The sequence below is a fragment of the Dermacentor albipictus genome, chromosome 9 (genome assembly GCF_038994185.2).
Source record: "Dermacentor albipictus isolate Rhodes 1998 colony chromosome 9, USDA_Dalb.pri_finalv2, whole genome shotgun sequence".
NCBI lineage: Eukaryota > Metazoa > Arthropoda > Arachnida > Ixodida > Ixodidae > Dermacentor > Dermacentor albipictus.
In genome coordinates this window covers 49,274,533-49,294,819 of record NC_091829.1, presented here as the reverse complement: position 1 = coordinate 49,294,819, position 20,287 = coordinate 49,274,533, and the positions used below count along the sequence as shown (strand labels likewise).

The 20,287-nt window shown below is 46.6% G+C and overlaps 1 protein-coding gene across 1 annotated transcript in view; it reads left to right on the top strand.

Annotated features, from left to right (window-relative positions):
- Positions 1–3,633: 3,633 nt before the first annotated feature.
- LOC135916211 (uncharacterized) overlaps positions 3,634–20,287 on the top strand; it is a 35,184-nt gene continuing 18,530 nt past the window's right edge. Inside the window, exons 1-6 of the mRNA XM_065449501.1 lie at positions 3,634–3,734; positions 4,218–4,288; positions 6,076–6,117; positions 10,079–10,191; positions 15,125–15,196; positions 17,723–17,862. Of these exons, the coding sequence (XP_065305573.1) occupies positions 4,246–4,288; positions 6,076–6,117; positions 10,079–10,191; positions 15,125–15,196; positions 17,723–17,862 (410 nt within the window). The 5' untranslated portion in view covers positions 3,634–3,734; positions 4,218–4,245. The remainder of the gene's footprint in view (positions 3,735–4,217; positions 4,289–6,075; positions 6,118–10,078; positions 10,192–15,124; positions 15,197–17,722; positions 17,863–20,287) is intronic.

Here is a 20,287-nt window from a genome sequence, read left to right as displayed (position 1 = left end):
GGGACCTCGTGCTTCTTTTCAAAGAAGATGCCCCACGACAGCTATGGAAGACCGGACTGATCCAAGAAGTACATCGAGGAGGTGATCAAAATATCGGGGCCTGTTCGGTGAAGCTTCCAAAGCGGCTCTGTAATACGCCGGCTCCTCCAGCTTCTCTACCCAATTGAACTTTCTTCGCTTTAACAGACTCTAACCGCGCACTATTCCAGGTGCGGAGGCTATTGAATATTTATTTTCTCTGAAGAGCTAGAGAAGAAGGTAGAAGTCAACCTGCAGCATGCGAGAGCACGGACTGCCGGAGGAGACGACGAAGTAACAAGGAGAGAGGGCAAGCCAAACCAAACAACGTCCACCATAGACTGCATTCGAAATAATTACTGTAATGATGTAAATAATGTTGTGTTTCATCCTAGGCCCCGTCCATTTATTCTGTATGGCAAGACAGAGCGGTTAACCAGAGTACGTGCCTCGTTGACTTCCCTGTACCGGGGAAGAGGAAATGGGCCCGAAAGGTGAGAGAAACGGAAGGGAGGGATGGAAAAAAATATAAAACTATCGAACATAATACAAAACGGCCGTAGGCGCCTTTCATATGAAGCAACGATGTCGCGGATAGGTGTTTCAGGCGTTTTGATGCTAAAGGAACGTTACCAAATCGATCGCATTATGTGAAAATGAACGCCCACAGTGGAAAGCAGGTAAGGATCTGGGTAAACGGTATAACGTTCCAGGTTATCCAGGCGCATCAGTACCATCATTTCTCGTCTTTCTAACGCAACTTGCCAGAGAGTGATTTATCTAGAGATAGATATGCAATCTTTATTGCTATCCTGGAGGTATTAGCCTGGCTGATTGCCTCACATGCTACTCCAGCTGCTGGTGATAATTACGAGATAAACAGCTATAAACACTCGAACTTGCCAAAGCGATGGGACGGTACGATGGCAAATCCAGCGGGGAAAAAATTAAATTATGGGGTTTTACGTGCCAAAACCACTTCCTGCTTATGAGGCACGCCGCAGTAGAGGACTCCGGAAATTTCGACTACCTGGGGTTCTTTAACATGCACCTAAATCTGAGCACACGGGTGTTCTCGCATTTCGCCGCCATCGAAACGCGGCGGCTGTGGCCGGGATTCGATCCCGCGACCTCGTGCTCAGCAGCCCAACACCATAGCCAACGAGCAACCACGGCGGGTCCAGCGGGGATTTACCAGTCTTCAGAAGCTGAACGAAACAACTGCATTTCACTTCACGTGGGAAAAGACGTCGCACCCGGTCTCGTCTTACCGGTTAGGCGGCAAGCATCGTACTATCGGCCCTGAATCGCCGTGCACTGCATCGGTAACGTCGCCAACTTCTGACGACTACCTCTGCAAGATCTTTCGTAGAAGACACTGCATCCGTACAGGAGTCCTGTGACACAGGAGTGCCAAATGGCGTGACGCTCGCATGGGGCATACACGCTTGCGAGGCTTGCAAAGTGCTTGAGTTATCTCCGTCTTTCGTCCGTCTTGGTGCAGAGCGAGAGATCTGAAATGGATACGAAGTCCGCGCACGGTTGTTTTCCATATCTGGGACAAGCGCTGGCGATGATCCGACGACTCGCAGAATCGTTTCCATCTTTGAGATTGAAGGGCGTCCACTCGGCGCCGGATCTTCTTTTGTGTCCGTCTAGCCTCTCTGAGATCGCGGATGAATTTGGTGCCCCTGTATATTTTTTTTTCCGTCCTCCAGCGAATCGCAAGTAGTTGTTGCACTTCAGCTTCAAGTTCTTCGCATTTCGGGAAAGGCTGAAAGCGTACGTAATTTCTTTTATTCTCTCTCTCAGAGACACGATAGCTCATTGATCTTCAGCAGAGCAAGTAATCCCCCCCCCCCCTCTCCCCGTCGCCATCGCCCAGGCCTCTTCTACGAAAAAACACATGGCAGCTGACACACGGCGCTAACTCACATTCCTCAACCGACGTTGAATGGCACACCTTTCTTTTCAATCCTACACCCTCACTGCTAACACACCCTCGGTCGTTGCCTCGCCCACCCGCCTTACCCTCCCTTCCTTTTAGAAGTACCCTACCTATGTATACCAAGCCGAGGAAAGCATGTGTAGCCTTGTACAAGACAAGTCCACTTGTCGAAACGTTGGCTCCCACTTTTACCTGGTTCTCGTTTCGCTCATCGTCTTGAATTTCCATGCCCCGCATTCCCCGTGTTTTCCCTACGCTTACGTGTAATACTAAGCAGTCACCTTTGAAGACGAGCCTTGCACAACCAAATTTGCCAAGACCCCAAACTTTCAGTGTGGCCACACAGTCTATCGCTGGCTTGATTAAAATCGGTAGCCCTTTGTCACTTATCGATGTGTCACTGTCGTAAGCAAGATCAACGCTGGTTTCATTGTCCTGTGGAATATAATGGCGGAGACTAATGCCATCCACCATTTTTTATCATCGTCAAAGCATCGAGTGCGCTTCGGTTGTGGGCACTTATGGCCAGAGCATTCTTTTTAGCACCCATTCTCGTATCTTTAATATCGCCTGCAGCATGCGCATCCAGGAAAGCGGGAATGTCTTGTCCACTAAGGCAATTGACATTGTCCGTAAGTGCGCCAGAAACGAAGAGAATTGTCGGTGCCAATGGCCTCTGTTGGGGGATGATGTTTGACTTACTTGACGTAGATCGTCTGCAGACGGTCTTTCTTTTTCTTCACCCTCCGATGAACGATTTTCTAAAAAGTTTCTTCACCCTAGGCATGATCCCTCGAGTAGAAATAGAGCACAGTGAACTCGCTGTTGAATTTTTGAGGGCAGTATGTCTTCCTCGGGCCGGTTCCTGCCGAACCAATAGGCCGACTCGGCGTTTTGCCGACTCCACTTCTGTAGCCACAGGAATGGAAGCCGATAATAATAATAGCAAACTGGGCGAGTTGTTACAGGTTCGTCTTAAAGGAAGCGCTCAAAATAGGGGACAATGCGAAAAGAGACGTGACGCAATTGCGCTTTGTACCTCATTTTAAGCTCCTTTCTTAAATATGATTTTTTAACGGCGACTCCCAATAAACGACAAAGAAAAAACAAGAACTACTTCGTTCTCAACACCACCGATATGGCGTACCCACTTTGACAGCAGCCTGCTGTTATTGCAGCATATGCCTGTAGTTCGGAGCCGAAGGAATTTCTGAAGTTTGCCATTCGTATTTAATGTACTTATTCGCCTTATGATGATAGTTTCCCAACAGCTGAACGCTGAGGCCTTAACCAGAAACATCAACTGCAGTCACAGACATTTAAGGTTTGTCCTTTTTTGTTCAGTAAACTTGGCTGACTATGCAAATGTCCAACGAGGTGCACCAGATGTAATAATGTCGTGCTTAATGTCTCTCACTGAAGAGATGCACTGTCGAATGTTTTCGCACGTGAATGTTTTCGCACCTTTAGACATCTTGTATCCAGCAAAAGTCAGCGAACATCCTATGATCGATGTCTGACAGAAAGACAGCTGAGCCACGTTAGGGCCACTATCAGCAAATGAAATAGCCAAAAACAATTTCCAAATGGTGAGTCATTGAATTTGCGTAGGTCTGTTCAAAATACCAGTCGCAGCTGCACGGCTTTAAGAAGCACTATAAATGAAAGTGACGTGCGTGGCTTTTTGCACATCAGCAGACCCATCTCGAGAGTACTGTTCATTCGAAAAGTACCCGGCAAACCGCCATAATTGAGTTTTCGTCAATACGTAAGTATTTTGCTTTCGCAGTGTAATCAGAATTATCTTATTTTGACATGTTGTTTTCTCGCGCATAATTCGCACTAGTTATCTTGCGAAGAAAGCTCATTCATTTTCTCGTTGAAGGACATTACGTTCGGCAATATGCATATAAATGCAGAATATTTTTGTCCCCCTTAATGCGCAAGAAGACTAAGCGTGTGCTTTTGCAAAAATAATTTCAAAAGTTTATTTTCCAAAAGCCTTTCCAACAGGTTATTTGCAGGATGTCAAGTTCGATCATACTTCCAGACAATTTAAAATAAAACTACCTTACTATGAAGAATCGCAGGTGAAGCTTTCGTAGTTCTGTCGTACGCTCCCTCCCCTATCCTTACCTATTTTTGCAAAAGAAGTCTGAATTATCATTTAACTATATTATTCTAATAACCTTCAGGCATGATCCCGTTTTTAAATTTATATTTTCTACCAACTTTGTCTTCCGTGCTACAGGGGAAGGACTTATGCCACTGTACCCACGATGAAGTCAACGTATATCGGCTTTTTATTCCTCACTTGTGTGTGTAAGTTATCAAAGTGTTTTCTTTCTCCTCTTTTTACACTGACCTCTTCATCCCGAAAAAAGCTCAGATATATAAATCTTTTTCACGATGGTTCTTATTACCGACTGCTATGCTGCGAATGTGAGAGAGAGAATGAAACCTTTATTTGAAGCAGCTAGTGACTTGTCAGTCGAGGTGGGAGGGTCCCTTATTCCAGGAACCCTCTGGCTTGGATCGCCCTCCGGGCCCCGGCGACGAGTCCGCGTTAAAAAAAACTAATTTTTATAGAAATATGCCGGTTAGGGGCGGAGTGTGCTTTCACCATGCAAGTGGAGAATGTAAGAATCTCCACGTGCTCTTTGTCGCAAAAAGCGTTTCCGTTGTACTGAGAAGAGAGATGAGAGTGTAACATCACGCGGTAGGTTGGCACGTTGATGCTCTATCCTGGACTATTCAAGTGAACTGGCTGTTTCTGAAACATACTTCATGGATGTTTTCTGTCTCGTCTGCGATGACGCAATGGCCTAGTTCGAGTTGATACCGATTCCCACAAAATCTGACGGCCATAATGCGCTTAAATCACTTTCTTACGTTTTGCATGCATCCGACTTGACTTCCACACCCGATTGGGTGCTAAGAGACCGAGGAGGTCAAGTCGAGACACTGCAAACACCTCTGGCATATGCGGCAAAGCATCAGACCACACAAGCGTCCAGATCCTCCAACGACTACTCGACCCCACATGTTCCCAGGGCGTCGGTTCACGCGCTATGTATTGCCATTTCTTAACCGCTTGCGTCACGACGCAGCGCAACGCAAGCCTCCTGTCCTGTTTGTGATCGTGCATGCTTGCATTGGCGTGGATCCAATTTAACTTTCAGCAGTACCATTCTTTTTTACAGTTGTGATTTAACTGAGCAGGTTAACTCCAGTGTGTCACACTTGTTAGTCAATCGCTCGCCAACGCTACAGTTTGTATAATCGAAGGCGGTCACAGCTTTAACGGCCGACTTACAGTAACTTAAAGCTCAATGCGGGCTTAAATCGCACGATCTACGGCTTATATCGCACAGCCACAGCTTCAGTCACTGCCCTGTCGCTTTTTGAGCAGCAGCGCACCAAGCCAGGTACGCTGATCGCTCGTTCGTTTGCACGCGGCACTCTTGAGGCCACTGCAATCGCAGTGGGACAGGTCACGCGCGTTTTTTTTTTTCGCATTTCACGGGCTTTTTTAGGACGTAAAAAAGGTTCAGCACTTAACAAGTAGGAGTTTCGACGATGCTGAATCAGATGCTCGATAGAACGCATTACAACGTTCTTATTAGAAGTCATAGCCTCCAGTTTGTACTTGCGAGGTTGGTCAATTAGTTAACCTTGACTAAATATGCAATTAAGCGGAATACAAAAGAAAAATGCTGAACTTGTTTCACTCAATAGCCAAAAACATGCTCTTGGTCCTGTCTTCGCAGCGTGCTTCGGCATAAATTAAAACCATGGCTCAAGATAGCTGTGACGCCCTGTATGCATGACGCGGATGTGATTCACTCATAGATGCTTGGTTTCAGGGTTGGGCACTTTTCTGTTGTTGCTGTTACTCTTGTTTTGTTTAAGACACTGCCACAGATCACATTTTGAAGCAATTAGCCATAAGGGTTGTCCTAATTTGTTTCTTCGCATTCATATTTTTATTCCACTCTACGCACCGAGTGGCTTTTATCCGAACTGTACCGTTTCCCACGTTGGTGAACTCATATACACTGCATTTCCTAAAACTATGTAACAAATTAAAAATTTTGCTTCATTTCTAGATGCCAATCCCAGAAATTGGTGGGAACGCCCGGAGCACGAAGGTAATCTTATACTTAAAGCTAATCTTCCATCACACCGAGAGCTACTTTAGCAAACAAACAAGATGTAAAACGCAACAGTCAGTTGCTTGTGTTTGCCTACGAAAATTCAATAAAAACCACTTGGCACTCTTTCACAGACACGCTGGGAATAGGCATGAGTGTCTTAGAGCAAAATCTCGCAGCAGGTAATTTGACATTCTGTACCAGATGCTTTTGTAGTAGGTGGGCCAATAAAGGAAAAAAAGTGGCGTTAACCATAAATGCTAACTTAATTAAAGAATACACACCTTTCCAAGTTGCACTGAAAGGGCAATTATAAACAGCGTTAGAAAAATATAGCAGACATGTGCGACCTCCCAGAACCACAACAAAACTGCGAGCCTAGATCTCGCAAAGTTGCAACAAAAAGCTTTGTTACCTGTAAGCACACCGCATACTTTAAAACATTAACCGCATGTGAATAGCCCGTTGAAAACCTTGCCTGCACAAACGCTTTTGATCCCTTATACATAAATCTTTACAAAGGCCGTAATTCATCCAAACACATTTGACTATGCGATAACATTGCCTATATCGTCGCACTACTTTTGCCAAATTTGACCTTGGGTAACTATATCCACCCCCCCCCCCCCCCGGCCGACGGGTTAATGTCTGTGCTGTTTCGTAAAACGCAGTTATAACGCTCCGAAATGCTTGCATACGTAGTTTATTGCAAACGCTGAAAGTAACCCACACACGTTGAATTTTGCTTACGCATTACCCATAACGTGTCCCTTATTTTCGCCAAATATAAGAAAGGTGTCTTATTTATTTCTCCAATGACACTGGGTAAACAAACTACAAACCCCCTATGACGCAGGAAAATAGGACACGGAAAAAATAACATGAAAGTTCCGCGGCACATTACAATTTTATGCCTCCACTTACACCAAACTTGTGTAACTTCTTTTGCTTTATGGAAGTTTTCGTCAGGACCGGAACATTGCCATGACACCTCACGAAGCGCCGACTAAGTGTCATAAATGCGTATGCTATTACAGGGAAGTACCCTCTTCATGTTTCTGACAACCTCGTTGAAACTAGACTCTCGAAATTAAACTTTTTGAAGGTGCTGTTCATTGAAATACGCTAGTGTGTTGGGGCGAAACTCGACAGACTGTCGAAGGGGGCGATGTACAAAATTCGTGGGTATGTAAGCCCTATAGTCGCACTAACCACATCGCTCCAAAAATTAAAAAAAAACATGGAGGAAAAAAAAACATCTTTGACGTGCACGGCGCCCACCACAACGCAGTTATCGAGAGGCCCTAATATTCCCACAGAAATCAGATAAAACACAGCTCCAAACTTCACCGAAAGCGGAACGTGTTGATTGGATCCTTTAGCAGCGTAGCTCAGAGGTCGCACTGGCAAACCTTAACACGCATTAAAAAAAACATTATAGTAGGAGCCATCCAAGAAATGCCAAGCATTTCTCTCCTGCACATGGTACATAGCTCAAGCGAACACGCGTCTTCCTGAGCCAGCGCTCGCTCAAGGATCGCTACAAGCGCGGCCTTTGACACACTCACGAAGTACGATCATATCGAGAGGCCATCGCAAACACTACACGCCAGGCCAAATTAGTCTTTAACAAAGTGCTTTTGAGAGCGCACGCCTGCGTCCCCCAACTGCCGGTCTATCCAATCGTCATCAATCGTCACTTACAGCGCATACATATGCCCTGTAAGTGACGATTGATACCATGGAAAACCAACTAGCCCGTACTCAAACCATGCTATCCAATCGGTGCGGCTTGGTCTCGGCGGCCTGTTTAGCTGCCGCTCGCACGGCGTGCCCCTGTTCTTCAGCCTCACGTCGCTTCCTTTATTTTTTTGCTCGCGCTCCACGGCAACGCGTATCTCGTGCACCTGTCGCTCCGCCTCCTGCATCGCCACGTCAGTATGCATCACAAACTTCTTTACTTTCCGCAGAGCCTTTGCATTCTTACGCTCGCCTTCCGCTTTATGCTCTCGAGTGCCCATTGTCGTAAATGCAGGTGCAGGCATATATGCGCAACGTAGCGCAGCTAGCGCCATCGAGTGACGTCTATGTATGACGTGCGCACCCATTTACCGGTGAGTGGAGCAAGAAGGCGCGAAGCCAATAGCAGCGCGCGAGCGGGCACATGAGGATGCACGCGCATCGGCGACACACTGTGTACTTGGCCGACCTCGCATTATACCTTGGCTATGAGAAGGAGTCAAAGAAATGATTCGCATTTAAAGCTTTCCCTGAGGCTGAACTTTTAAAAAAGTACAGGCTCACTTTTATTAAAGATAATGTGACAGTCAACACGCCGTTTCTAGATCACAGCAACGTTTTTGAGCCAACGTTTTTCATGCCTAGTTCGCCTGCTTCAGGAACTTGTCTTAACAAAATTCCTTCAAGCAAGTGCCCGCTTGCTTCCGTCCACTTTCAGCAGGTTCCTAACGATATAGGGCAACACCGTCTTATACGTGGTGCGTAGGGTAAACGAGGTAAACTCGCTCGCAAACAGATTTTTCGTAAAGCTTGCCACAACTTCGTAAAGAAGTAAAGCGAGCCCAAATTAGTAATGTTTGGGGAAAATCATGAGTCATTCCACTCTGTGAAGGTCTGCGACGAGCGAAGCTACTTGGCACACGACACGGAGGTGGCACAGCCTCTTGAACAAACGTACGAACTTATTTACCGTGATTTTTACGTCAATTCGCCTGGACGACGTGACAGCCGCCCCTAGGAGCCGGAGGAAACTAGACACGCGTGACGTTTCGACGGGGCCGCAACCACAGGAGAGCGGCAGGAAAGTAGACACGCAAGCGCTTGGAACGCCGACAAGGAGAGCGCGGTGCGACCGTAGACGTGGCCGACGCGGCTCAAGGTGCAGTCTCTGTTCTCATCAGCCTAATATCTGATACGGGTTCTATTTCATCAACATCATCATCATCATCATAATCATCATCATCATCATCAGCCTGGTTACGCCCACTGCAGGGCAAAGGCCTCTCCCATACTTCTCCAACAACCCCGGTCATGTACTAATTGTGGCCATGCCGTCCCGGCAAACTTCTTAATCTCATCCGCCCACCTAACTTTCTGCCGTCTCCTGCTACGCTTCCTTTCCCTTGGAATCCCTTCCATAACTCTTAATGACCATCGGTTATCTTCCCTCCTCATTACGTGTCCTGCCCATGCCCATTTCTTTTTCTTGATTACAACTAAGATATCATTAACTCGCGTTTGTTCCCTCACCCAATCTGCTCTTTTCTTATCCCTTAACGTTACACCTATCATTCTTCTTTCCATAGAATGATTTGGACACACTATATTAAACTTATTTTTGCAAGTTGGCGGAATGCTCGAAGCCTTGCTTTGTTGTCACCTCCGCTGCGGGTCGGCGAGGTATTGCACCGTCTCCGGGATCTGCGGTGCCCGATCTCCGGAATCGGCCCACGGCTTTTGCACACGCAGAACAAAAGTACACAGAACCCTAGTCATAAATAGCTTGGCTGTAGAATTTGGTAGAGTTGACACGCATCTGCGTCGCCTAAGAGCCCCATTAGCCACATCACTCGTCCTTCTCTTAGTCCTCGTTTAACCTTCCTGCGGCGCTGCCAAGTGACGATAACGGATCACCATCTTGCCCAATCAGGCACCCTTCTTAACGTTCCTGACATATTAATTCATATGTTCAGGAAGATCATGAGAGCTCCCCTCAGCCGGACATGCGCGCCTTTCTCGAGAAAAAAAATATATCACACCATTATTTACATCCCCCCTTACACCTTCATTTTTTCAATCGACACCTGCTTGCTGATTCAACATGTCCACTTTTTGCTACACATAAAATCTTGAGATGTGTGAAAGCATAAATGCATGTTGAAATGCTTGACCAGAATTTTACCTACTTCAAAGCACTGTGAACTTCTCGCTGTTTCAGACGAAATTATACATTTAGGACTATACTTTGTTTATGACAAGGCATTTTCGGAGCGAGCCCTCTTCAAAGTGAACGACAGCTTCGACGCCTATTTCACTGTACTCACAAGAGCGGTAAGCAACAGAGGTTTCTTCGTTAAGCCACCCGCAATATTTTCGAATTGTTACGCGGGCCTAGTTTGTCTGCCATTCGATAAATTAAATATGCTTGAAATGTTGCCAGTTATTTCGTTTAGGTCTATTGTGCAGGCCACGAGCGATAACTTAATCAAGGTGCTCGTTTTGTGCCTTTTTAATTGCGGCCGAACAGCCTCATAATGGAGGAAATTCCTAGCTTCAATGAAGTGGTCCTGACAATAGTACTGCTTTTACTTATTATTGCCTTTATACGTACGGCCGCTGTCAAGGCCATTACTATATTTATGTGGCGGGCCGTATTAATGTCAGAGGCAGTCTTAGGACATGCCACGCACTTTCACTCCTTCCTTTCGTCTGTCCGTCCATCCGTTAGACGAAAGCTTGTAAAACCAAGCACCGAAAGCTGTTTTTTTTTTTTGCCAAGCTTCTCATAGGCGCACCCTTCCAGCAAACAGCGGGTCAGAAATTTTAAAAAAGCATTTGTGCACCACTTGCCGCGAACTGCATTTGATGTAAAAAGGCGACAGGTACTCGTTGAATGCTGGGCTCCTGTCTTTCATTCAGACATCCTTCAAAGAACGATAGAAAAGAAACTACAAGTAACCGCCCACGACATCAGGTGTTTGCCAGTCAAGAGACGTGCCTTGTAATCCGATGATGTTTCTGAGTCTCCGTGGTTCCTTGAAGACAAGAATCTTCTGAAGATACGCCTACGTAAGCATGCTGAGAGGAAAAACAATATCGAAAGTGGAAATGGCGCATAGAAGAGTCTTAGCAAGCCCTGCTAGAAGCAGCTGAATGGTTTGGCATTTCAGATTATTTGGTCAAGCTCTATACGAGTTTTAATCAGCATTCATGGGCCCTATAACGTAAACTTATTCCAATTTGTTTTCGTTCCAATCTCCTGACGTCAAATTTACATTACCACCGACGCAAGCATCGAGTGGTAACCCGCAGCGTTGTCCGACAATCCCAGTCAAACGCGCTCCTCGTTTATAGGAGGACACTTTATTTTTTGCTTTCAAGCTAGTAGCATTGTCTACATTGAGCTGTTTTTCGTATCTCATTGGCTGAAGTGAGGAGTACGCCCAAGTGGAGAGGCTTTCGATGGGGCCGTGCCAGCCCAGTCAAAGTAGGTACACCGATGAGGATGGTGGCGCCGGCGTACGCGATTGGTCCGCTTCCCCTTACTTACCTTGCGGTAGCTGGTCGAAAATCGCGGTGGCGTGCAATGGAAGGTTAGAAATGCCACTAATACGAAACCTCAGCAAGGAAGAGTTCGCGCAGAAGTGTCGTATATGGTCCGAAAGGGTTCAGCAACGTTATACTGCCACGCTAAACGGAAAACAGGAATTGTTATGCGCAGCTAAATCCATGTTCCCCAACAGCTCTGAGTTATCAGAAAGAGTTGTCAAAGATCAACGCGACAGTGCCCGGCTATTCAGAAAAATATTCGATTTTGTTCGTCATATTGTGTGTCTTTAACACATACATGTCGCTTTGACGCGATTAGTTTTCGCGATTTTATGACAGACAAGTGAACAAGTGAGCAGACAAGTGAAGCAAGTACAGTATAGACAAGTATAGCAAACAAGTGAAGTTCTCCGGGAGCAGCCTTGAAAGGCTTGACGAATAGCAGACGGCTAATGGCGAAAAATGCCCCTAATAAGAAATGATTATTTTTCCTTCATTCCGGCTAATCATGAAGAAACAGTGTGCATATAACATATTAGATGCGGTGTCATTGCGCTTTTCTGGACACCGCGTCAAATACTGGCGAAGTGGGAGTGGCCCGAAAATTTTTTGACCGATCGTGGAAGGCTGATTGCAGAACATGAACAGAAAAGTTTGGAACAGCTTTACGTTATAGCGCCTCAGATCGACTAAGGTTTTGTAGACGTTATTTAACTGTTTACCCTGTTTAGTTGTGCTTCTCTACTCCGTCAATAAAGAAAGAAAGTATGCAGCCTAAATAGGAAACACATGCAACTATAGCGCTGGGCGACCCTGCTTCGCACCCAACCATCAGACACATCTCTTCTATGCGTTGCATATTGCAATCACTCAGTTCAGCCCTTGGGCGCGTCCGGGCAGCCACCATTGAGGGTATGAGCCATTGTTCATTGCTGCGCGTCTCATATGTGGGTCTATTCTCTTTTAAGTTTGCTATGTTTGTTATTAAGTTGCTTCTATTTTTATGCGTTGCATATTGCAATCACTCAGTTCAGCCCTTGGGCGTGGCCGGGCAGCCACCATTGACCTTTAGCGAAACCACGTGACGTGACGTCACGACAGCCGGAGGAAAAGCTGGGCCCCAACTCGCGCAATATGCAACGCATTCTTGGCTTAACCAAGCTAAGCCTGGCCATTTTTGACACGAAAGCCTCACATGCCTCATTGAGTGAAAGAGCCGGCTTCTGTAGCAGCGAAACGACACCTAAATTCCCATTGGCTGCGACGTCACGTCACGTGCACGCCTCGTCGGAGCAGAGCGGGCGAACAACTGCTGGCGCGCCAGGTTTTGCGTGAGAGGAGAGGGCATCGCCGCAAAGCCACGCCATCCTTGCTCTCGATCTCGTAAGCCTGTGTAATCCGCGCGTTTCTTGTCCGTGCAAACTCTGGCCTGCGTTCTAACTGCGCCTCAAAACGTTTCAAGAGTCTCAACGCGCTCGCTTTCCCGCAAGAAGTTTTGTAACTCGAAGGACCGCTCGTAGACGTTCAGTGGAACATTAATGAGTTTGCACTGGCAACTAATAAAAAGCGCTTACGTATCCTTGGATCTTTTGTTGACGAGGTCCCAAACGAACTAGACATTCGGACAGGCTCAAATCGGGCGAAGCGGCATCGAAAGCTTTGGTTTGAAAAGGTTCACGCTTCGAAGTTCACTTTCCAGTCAAAAAACTTCTTGAGTTCAGATATTCACAAGTATATATCTATAATCTCCAGTGTGGGAGCGTATATACATTGGCTTTGTATGAATTATTTCATTAGATCTCGTACTTCTTCGTGACTTGGCCATGTTATCCGAACGATGCGCGTGTACTTATTTTACTACGTTACTGAAGCAGTACTGTATCAGAGAGACTTGGCGGAGCACGTGTACCCTCAGCTGGAAGTTGTGAAGTTTCATTCTGATACATTTCCCCAGATTGCGAATCTCCGCCGGAATTTTTCCTAGCCTATCCGCATCATCTAGTGCATTCCAGCTAAAACCTTGCCCAAACTTTGAATCAACCTAACAAACGCTGGCCGCAAGCATGTAACATTACGAAAGGGCTATCGTGAGTTCATTCGTTCTGTTCCGACACTGGTATGTAATGTGTTGCCGTATCGCTGGCAAAGTTTGTGCGCGTCCCTATTAGTGATCTGCGTGATTGTGAATGTTGACGCCGTGTCGACCACTCCTGCTTGTGGTATTCCAGTGAAGATCAAGGGGCCCCATGAGTTGACGATTCGGACAATGTTTGCCCAAATTACCACAACTTCTGTATCAAACTTTCCCCTCTTTCTATCTCTCACTCTTCGGTGTACCACTCTTCGGAGGTGACAGCCGTCCCATCTGCCATTGCCGGACAGAGCATTCGTTGCAATTGGTAGAAGGTACAGATAGTGCAGTCATAAAGGCCGTCTCGGAAAAAGACATAAGCTGAAGACTTGCCTAATGAAAAACTTCCCTGATATAAGTTTGATAATTACTAAAACTAAAAGCAAAAATACAATAATTAGAGATGAGAATTTTATGCGATGTTCACGACATTTCCAGTTCGCCCAATTTATCTGCGGCATCGTGCACCACACATTGCACAACATTTTCCAAGAAACAACGTGCGCGAGCTATAAACAACGTTGCAGCTAGAGGAGCGCTGCATAAGACGTTCACTTCTAAGTATGTCTTCTTTACTGTAAACTGCTTTGAAACCCCTTGAAATCATCTGCGAACCAACCGCAGTGGTTAATCCGACAGGTCTTCCTACTAGGAAGGCTGACGCATTCGGACAACTCGTGTATGAGAACTTACACATATGTTAACTGGTAACAGTATACCTAAGGCCCCTCCAAGCTCCGCTTTAACATTCCCGTAAAAGCTTGCACGCATGAGAAAATAGTGACGTTTCGTTCCTCGTGTTCTATTAAGATGTCATTCCCAACGGACGAAAACAAAGGCCAACGTATGGCTGTCTCATTGAAAACTCGGTGACCCGAGTTTTCAGCTCGTCTTTCGCGTCCTTCATTCACTGTGCTCTGTGTCGACCCGGCGTGGTTTCTTAGTGGCTATGGGGTTGAGCTGCTAGCACGAGGTCGCAGGATCGAATCCCGGCCACGGCGGCCGCATTTCGACGGAGGCGAAAACACCTGTGTACTTAGATTTAGGTGCACGTTAAAGAACCTCAAGTTGTCCGGAGTTCTCACTACGGAGTACCTCGTATACAGACCGTGGTTTCGGCATGTAAAACCCCATAATTTTGTGCTTTGTCGTTCGCACTATTTTGTACCATGCTCAACATATACCAACTCGCCCAGTCTTCACTTCTACTGAGAGGGATGTTTGATGAATACAACAAATTTAGCTACAAGAACTGGCGAACATAATGGCAACGGCTGTTCTTAGAATAAGCCGCGGCGCCCTAATGCGTGAGCTATGTCTTCCTTACAAATAAAGAAAATAGAAATGGTCACATAAGTGGCACCTCAATGAAGCCGTTAGATTGTATTATAATGCCACATTCAGCGACATTCCAGCCACCTTCAACGTAACAATTGCTTTTGCTTGTTTTTCGCTTGTTTTTATGGCTGAGTGCTGCGAATTGTTGCAGCGAATAGCCCTGCTTCGTATAATAGTTATGGTTACAGTCAAACGCCCAATTAAATCATTCAACTGCTTAACACAACCACCGCGTTAAATTTTCAGGCCCAGGAGTACTTCAAGCTACACGATGACCCCAAAATCCGCCTCACTCTTGTCGGAACATCGAAACTTGAGGTGAGAACATATAGCAAACACAGTTAAACCTCGATTTAATCAACTTCCATATAACAAAATGTTCCATATAACGAAGTATTGAACTCTTCATAACTTCTTGTCCATAGAACACCATGTAATTAGAATCGCAATGCAACGAAGTGTGCTTGTACGCGACTTCAATATAATGAAATTTCGCTTCCGCAGCAAAGGCATGCCGGGACAGCAAATGGAAACTTCCGCGGACGCAGATGGTTAAATAATTGAATTACCACCGGCTGCTTGCAAACGCACCTGTCAAACCGCGCGCGGCGCGACAGGAGCGAACGCCGAAGTCAAGCCGTATCACGTCCCGTATAAAGTCCAAGTGCGATAAGATCGTATCGCGTCCCGCGCACCTTGCGCTTTAGGTGGAAGCGAATGTGTTCGAAGGTGAGAAAGAAAGCCGGTGGCTTCACGCAGGAATGCCGCCTCCCCGCGCGAGCAAAGGGAAAGAAGGAGAGGGGAGGCAGCTCACCGTAACTGGGCCAAGCTCGTGCGAGGGGCTGGGCGGGAGAGGCTTTGAGGTGGCGCGCGTAAAACCCCTTAAACTACGTAAAGTAGTGACACTCTCCTCCTCCGTCTGCAGATGGAATGCAGCTCTTTGATTGCAATCGTGGTACACTTAAGTTGCATTGCTTAAGTCATTAGTCCTGGAACACCTGAACACGACTTACCCGAATCACCTGCAAGTATACACAGATGGCTCTGTCAAGGCAAATGAAGGCCGCTGTGCAGCTGCATACTACATTCCCTCTCTAAGATATACGTGGTCTGGGCGTCTGGACTGTATAGCCTCGTCGACAGTTGTGGAAGGCGTAGCGATAGCTTCTGCTCTGCGTAAATTAAAGACTTTGCCTCCGCAGAATGTGGTTGTCTTTACGGACTCAAAGGCCGCATTACAACAAGTATACCGTGGTTTGCCATCCCTCAAGTTCCCACGCAAATCCCTAGCCATCGTGAAAGAACTCAACAACAAAGGCTTCACAGTAAAATTTCAGTGGATTCCCTCCCACATTGGTATCTCAGGAAACGAAAAAGCTGATGCGCTTGCATACGCAGCACTCTATCATCCTCCCAAAATCAAGGCTCCAAAGAGTAACCAAGTGCAAAAATCTGAAATTCGAAATCACTTTGCGTCGCTTTGGGTTCCACCGCATATGCCCTGCGTAACCAAGAGATTGCACCGAGAGGAAGCCTCACTTCTATATCGTATAAGGACAGGGTCTGCTAACACACCGGCCTGGCTATTTAAAACGGCGCGAATAAATTCTCCGAACTGTATGGCATGCAACGAGAAAGGAGACATTGAGCACTTTTTGTGCTCCTGCCAGCAATTCCAAGATGAAAGAGACACTCTCCTGAAGAATTTGCAAGACAAGGACCTTCCGCATGCGCGCCTGCAATAACTTATATTTCCCGAGGAATCAGTGATGGCCCGCAAAGAAACTTCACGTCTCCTGATCAAATTCTTAAGAGACACTGGGTTGATGGACATATGGTGAAACCCATCAGCGGTATTGTGCGAGACGCTCGGGCGGAGCAATTGCCGGCCTTGTTCGCCAGGCTAAACCCGCCTGTTGCTACAATCCCCAACCACCACCACCACCACCACCACCTCCTCCGTCTTCACTTCTCCTCGTTTCTCCTCTCTTTCACGCTCCCTCTTCGACCGTGGCGCCGCCTACATTGCCCGAGGGTAGCAACGGCGCCAACATGCGCTCCTCGCCGTTCCGTAGACGCTTCTCGAGCAAAAATGGCGCTGATGCACGGCGCGAGGGCCCACGTGATGCTATTAGGCCAATAGCGACGCGGCGCCTGCCTCGGCCAGAGCGCGCGAGGAGGAGGCGGCATTCTTCAAAGCGTGGCAGTACTTTACGAAGTTTAAGGGGCTTTAGATTTCTGGCACTGGTCTCGGCCGTGGCTGCGCACGGCTCTTCGCGTGGTTGAGCGCATACGCAGCCACGCACCTTGCTTTAGAAGTAATCGGCCGCATGTGCAAATAGTGGGCCTGCCGAGACTGTGTCGCACTACGTAAGATGTCTTCTCGCACGTTTAGCATTGAAAGTTGCGTAATCTCGAGTTTTCGGTGACCCGTTGGAGCGCGAGGCAGACGACGCATTCGCCCCCCGCTGCCGGCGCTTTTTATGACAGCTTCGTCTCAGTGCTAGCTTCACTTAATTCGCACCGCACTATTTGGAGATATCGTCGACATGGCATGAAACTATCATTCGTCGCCTACTCCCAAATTCATCAAAATGAATCGTTTTCTCATTTAAATTTGCTTTTTTTTCGATTGACCGATCATTTGGAAAACTCTGCGGCCCCTTTTAGTGTAAGAGAAATCGATCGGTAACTGTACTTATCTGAATAAAAGGTCTAATTCAATGCAACAAATTTCGATATAAAGAAGCAAATTGGCGATTTTACCTACTTCGTTATATCGAGGTTTAACTGTATATATTCCGCTGCTAATCACCCATTTGCTTTCTTTTTTTATATACTAAGAGGGAAGACATAATTACTAGCACTACTATAAACGGAACAGATAAACTACAAGCGAATGACACACTGGACAAGCTGGACGCAATAATGAGGTGGAATGAAACACTGGAACCCGACGTCGACATAGTGTTTCTTGCGACAGGGTAAGTACACGGTTATGTAGGCACAATTCAAAGGATATCGTTTCTGCTGTACGTTGTAATACAACATCTGCCCAGCCGAACCCATCATTCCGAAAAACAATAGCGAAAGTGTGTGGTTAAAGAATTCTAATCACGAACAGTGGCACTAACGAAGGAGACTCAGAGCGCATAGGGTAGATGAGCCTGGCCCTTCCACTAATCCATCATCACTGAACTGGAGTTCAGTGAAACGACCACGCAAGGAGCTAAAATGATACGCGTAACATCAAGATACCGGAAGAAGGCACTGTTAACCACAGATAAATATTAAGCGTCGCTGATACTGTAGTTGCACTTGGCGCTGAGTTGTGTGTTAGTTGTTAAGCAGTACTACGGCAACTTGCTTTAGTGAACCGCGTGGTTTTGGCTCAAAAGCCGCCCAGCCATAATTACACCGCCGCAGTCAGCTTTTTTTTTATTCCGAAGGACGGGCCAATGTTTAGTGACCGGGCGGATCTCCACCCGTAGGCAATCATGGTGGTTCTAGCAGTAATGAGTTGTTCCAGCAGAGAACATTGACACTGGCAAAGCTGAGAACAGCCAGTGAGAAAGGTTCCGCTGTTTTAAAATGGCCCTGCAGCACTTTTCATCGATGTCGTGCAGGACTGCGGTGACAGCAGCGCTCCGCCGCCCACCGAATGGTGCGCAGATTAATTTTGCGTTTTAGACTTTCACGTAGATGCCACTACTTCCTATTTTGACACCCATGACATTCTAAACTCAGAGGCTGCCACATAACAGGGTTTACTGAAGCTACGTCTTGCAGTAACCGGTGCAGTGCACTTCTTTTTTTTTCTCGCACAATTTCCACAGCTGCGAAAAACGACAAACGCCGTGTTCGCACTACGCGTCACCTTCGAGTGAGCCTACGTATGCCTGTTTTAACGCGACAGCGTTAAGGAGCTCGTGTCGCAGAAAAGCCGGTGTCGTCGGCGTCGGCGTTGGTGTAGGTGTCTGCGGCGTTGGCCGTGAGCGATAAATCCCAGCAGGCACTTCATGAATATTTTACACAAAATAGCGAAAGACGCACTGGAACGCGCTGACGTGCACTTTGACAGAAGTCAACGAAGCTTCACCGATGCCACGATCTTGCGCTGTGGAGGAGGCGGCCCAGCTCGAACAGAAGACGGCCATTGAACTCGGAACGGATTGGCGTTTCGTAATCTTTTTTTTTTTTGATGCGTCAAATACCACGAACACTGCTGACGCTGCATAAACGTTTGGGGCCGTCGATAAAGTTAACATTTCGCGTTTCGTTTCACACATTTAGCCAATAGTCGTATGAGGGTGCCACGACGCCATATAAAGTGCAGTTTAGATGGCGGGGGTTTGACGGAGCCGTAGGAAAGCATGGCCGATCTTCACAGAGGCATTGTGCGTTCCTTACTGCATGGATTTGAGTTAATACGTGGCCTAGGGGTTCACGGAAGCATTCTCTCTCTTCTAGAGTAATTTATTTACTGTGCCCAAAGAGTGTTACAGGGCCCCTTTAAGCTTTGCCGAGCTTACTGTAGTCGGTGACAACCTAAGAATTACAAGGAAGCTCCACCCACAAAAACGCAGGGCACCTGCCCTTTACCTCTGAAAGAGCGCTAAACCAGCTGGAGTCTGCTCACAGCTTAATGACTTTGGTCGGCTAAGGTAAATGCTAGGACTAATTTTAAAATCAAAGCTAGTTTTTTTCAGACTATAATATTACCTTTGGCTGGGCAGTGACATCAGGATGCCCTATCATATATGCCTAGACGTTCACGTTTCATCCCGAAACCAATACGAAAAAAAAATTGTTTCAAGCATGCGAAAACACTTGACGCCAGGTAAATAATCAAATGTAATTGGCTTGTCAATTCATGCAAATTTTGTATTGACTGGACAGCGTACATTTGTGAGAAAACGTATACGGACCAGGGATTGCGAGAGAAAACGCATTTAGACCTCTGTCTGGGCATGCAACTTGGAATAAAATACTGCTGTCCAAACTTGGCATAATGAATCCTCTAGTGTACTCGTCAGTTTCCATTTATGCGTCTTAATTACGAATAAATTCTATTTTTTTTTGGCAACCCTGAGGTCCGCATACTTTTTCTCACGAGTGTACATATAACCTTGTCACTCTCAGGTTGTCACGCATGGTTGTAATTATCACCGTAGTTAACGCTAGCTGGGGCCCTTGGGGTACTGAAAAAAAAAATTCATTTTCGTCAAGTGGAATAAAAGCCCGTATCTTCAAAGGACTGATGTGTACATTGGGTCGTTTGTTCGCACGTGTTCGAACTATCTATATTTCTCTGGGTTACACAACACGCCACCTGCGATACTGGAAGGAAATAATGTAAATAGATTCTGTACGTTGCCGATTTCCTTATTGGTTGTTCCACAGAAAAGC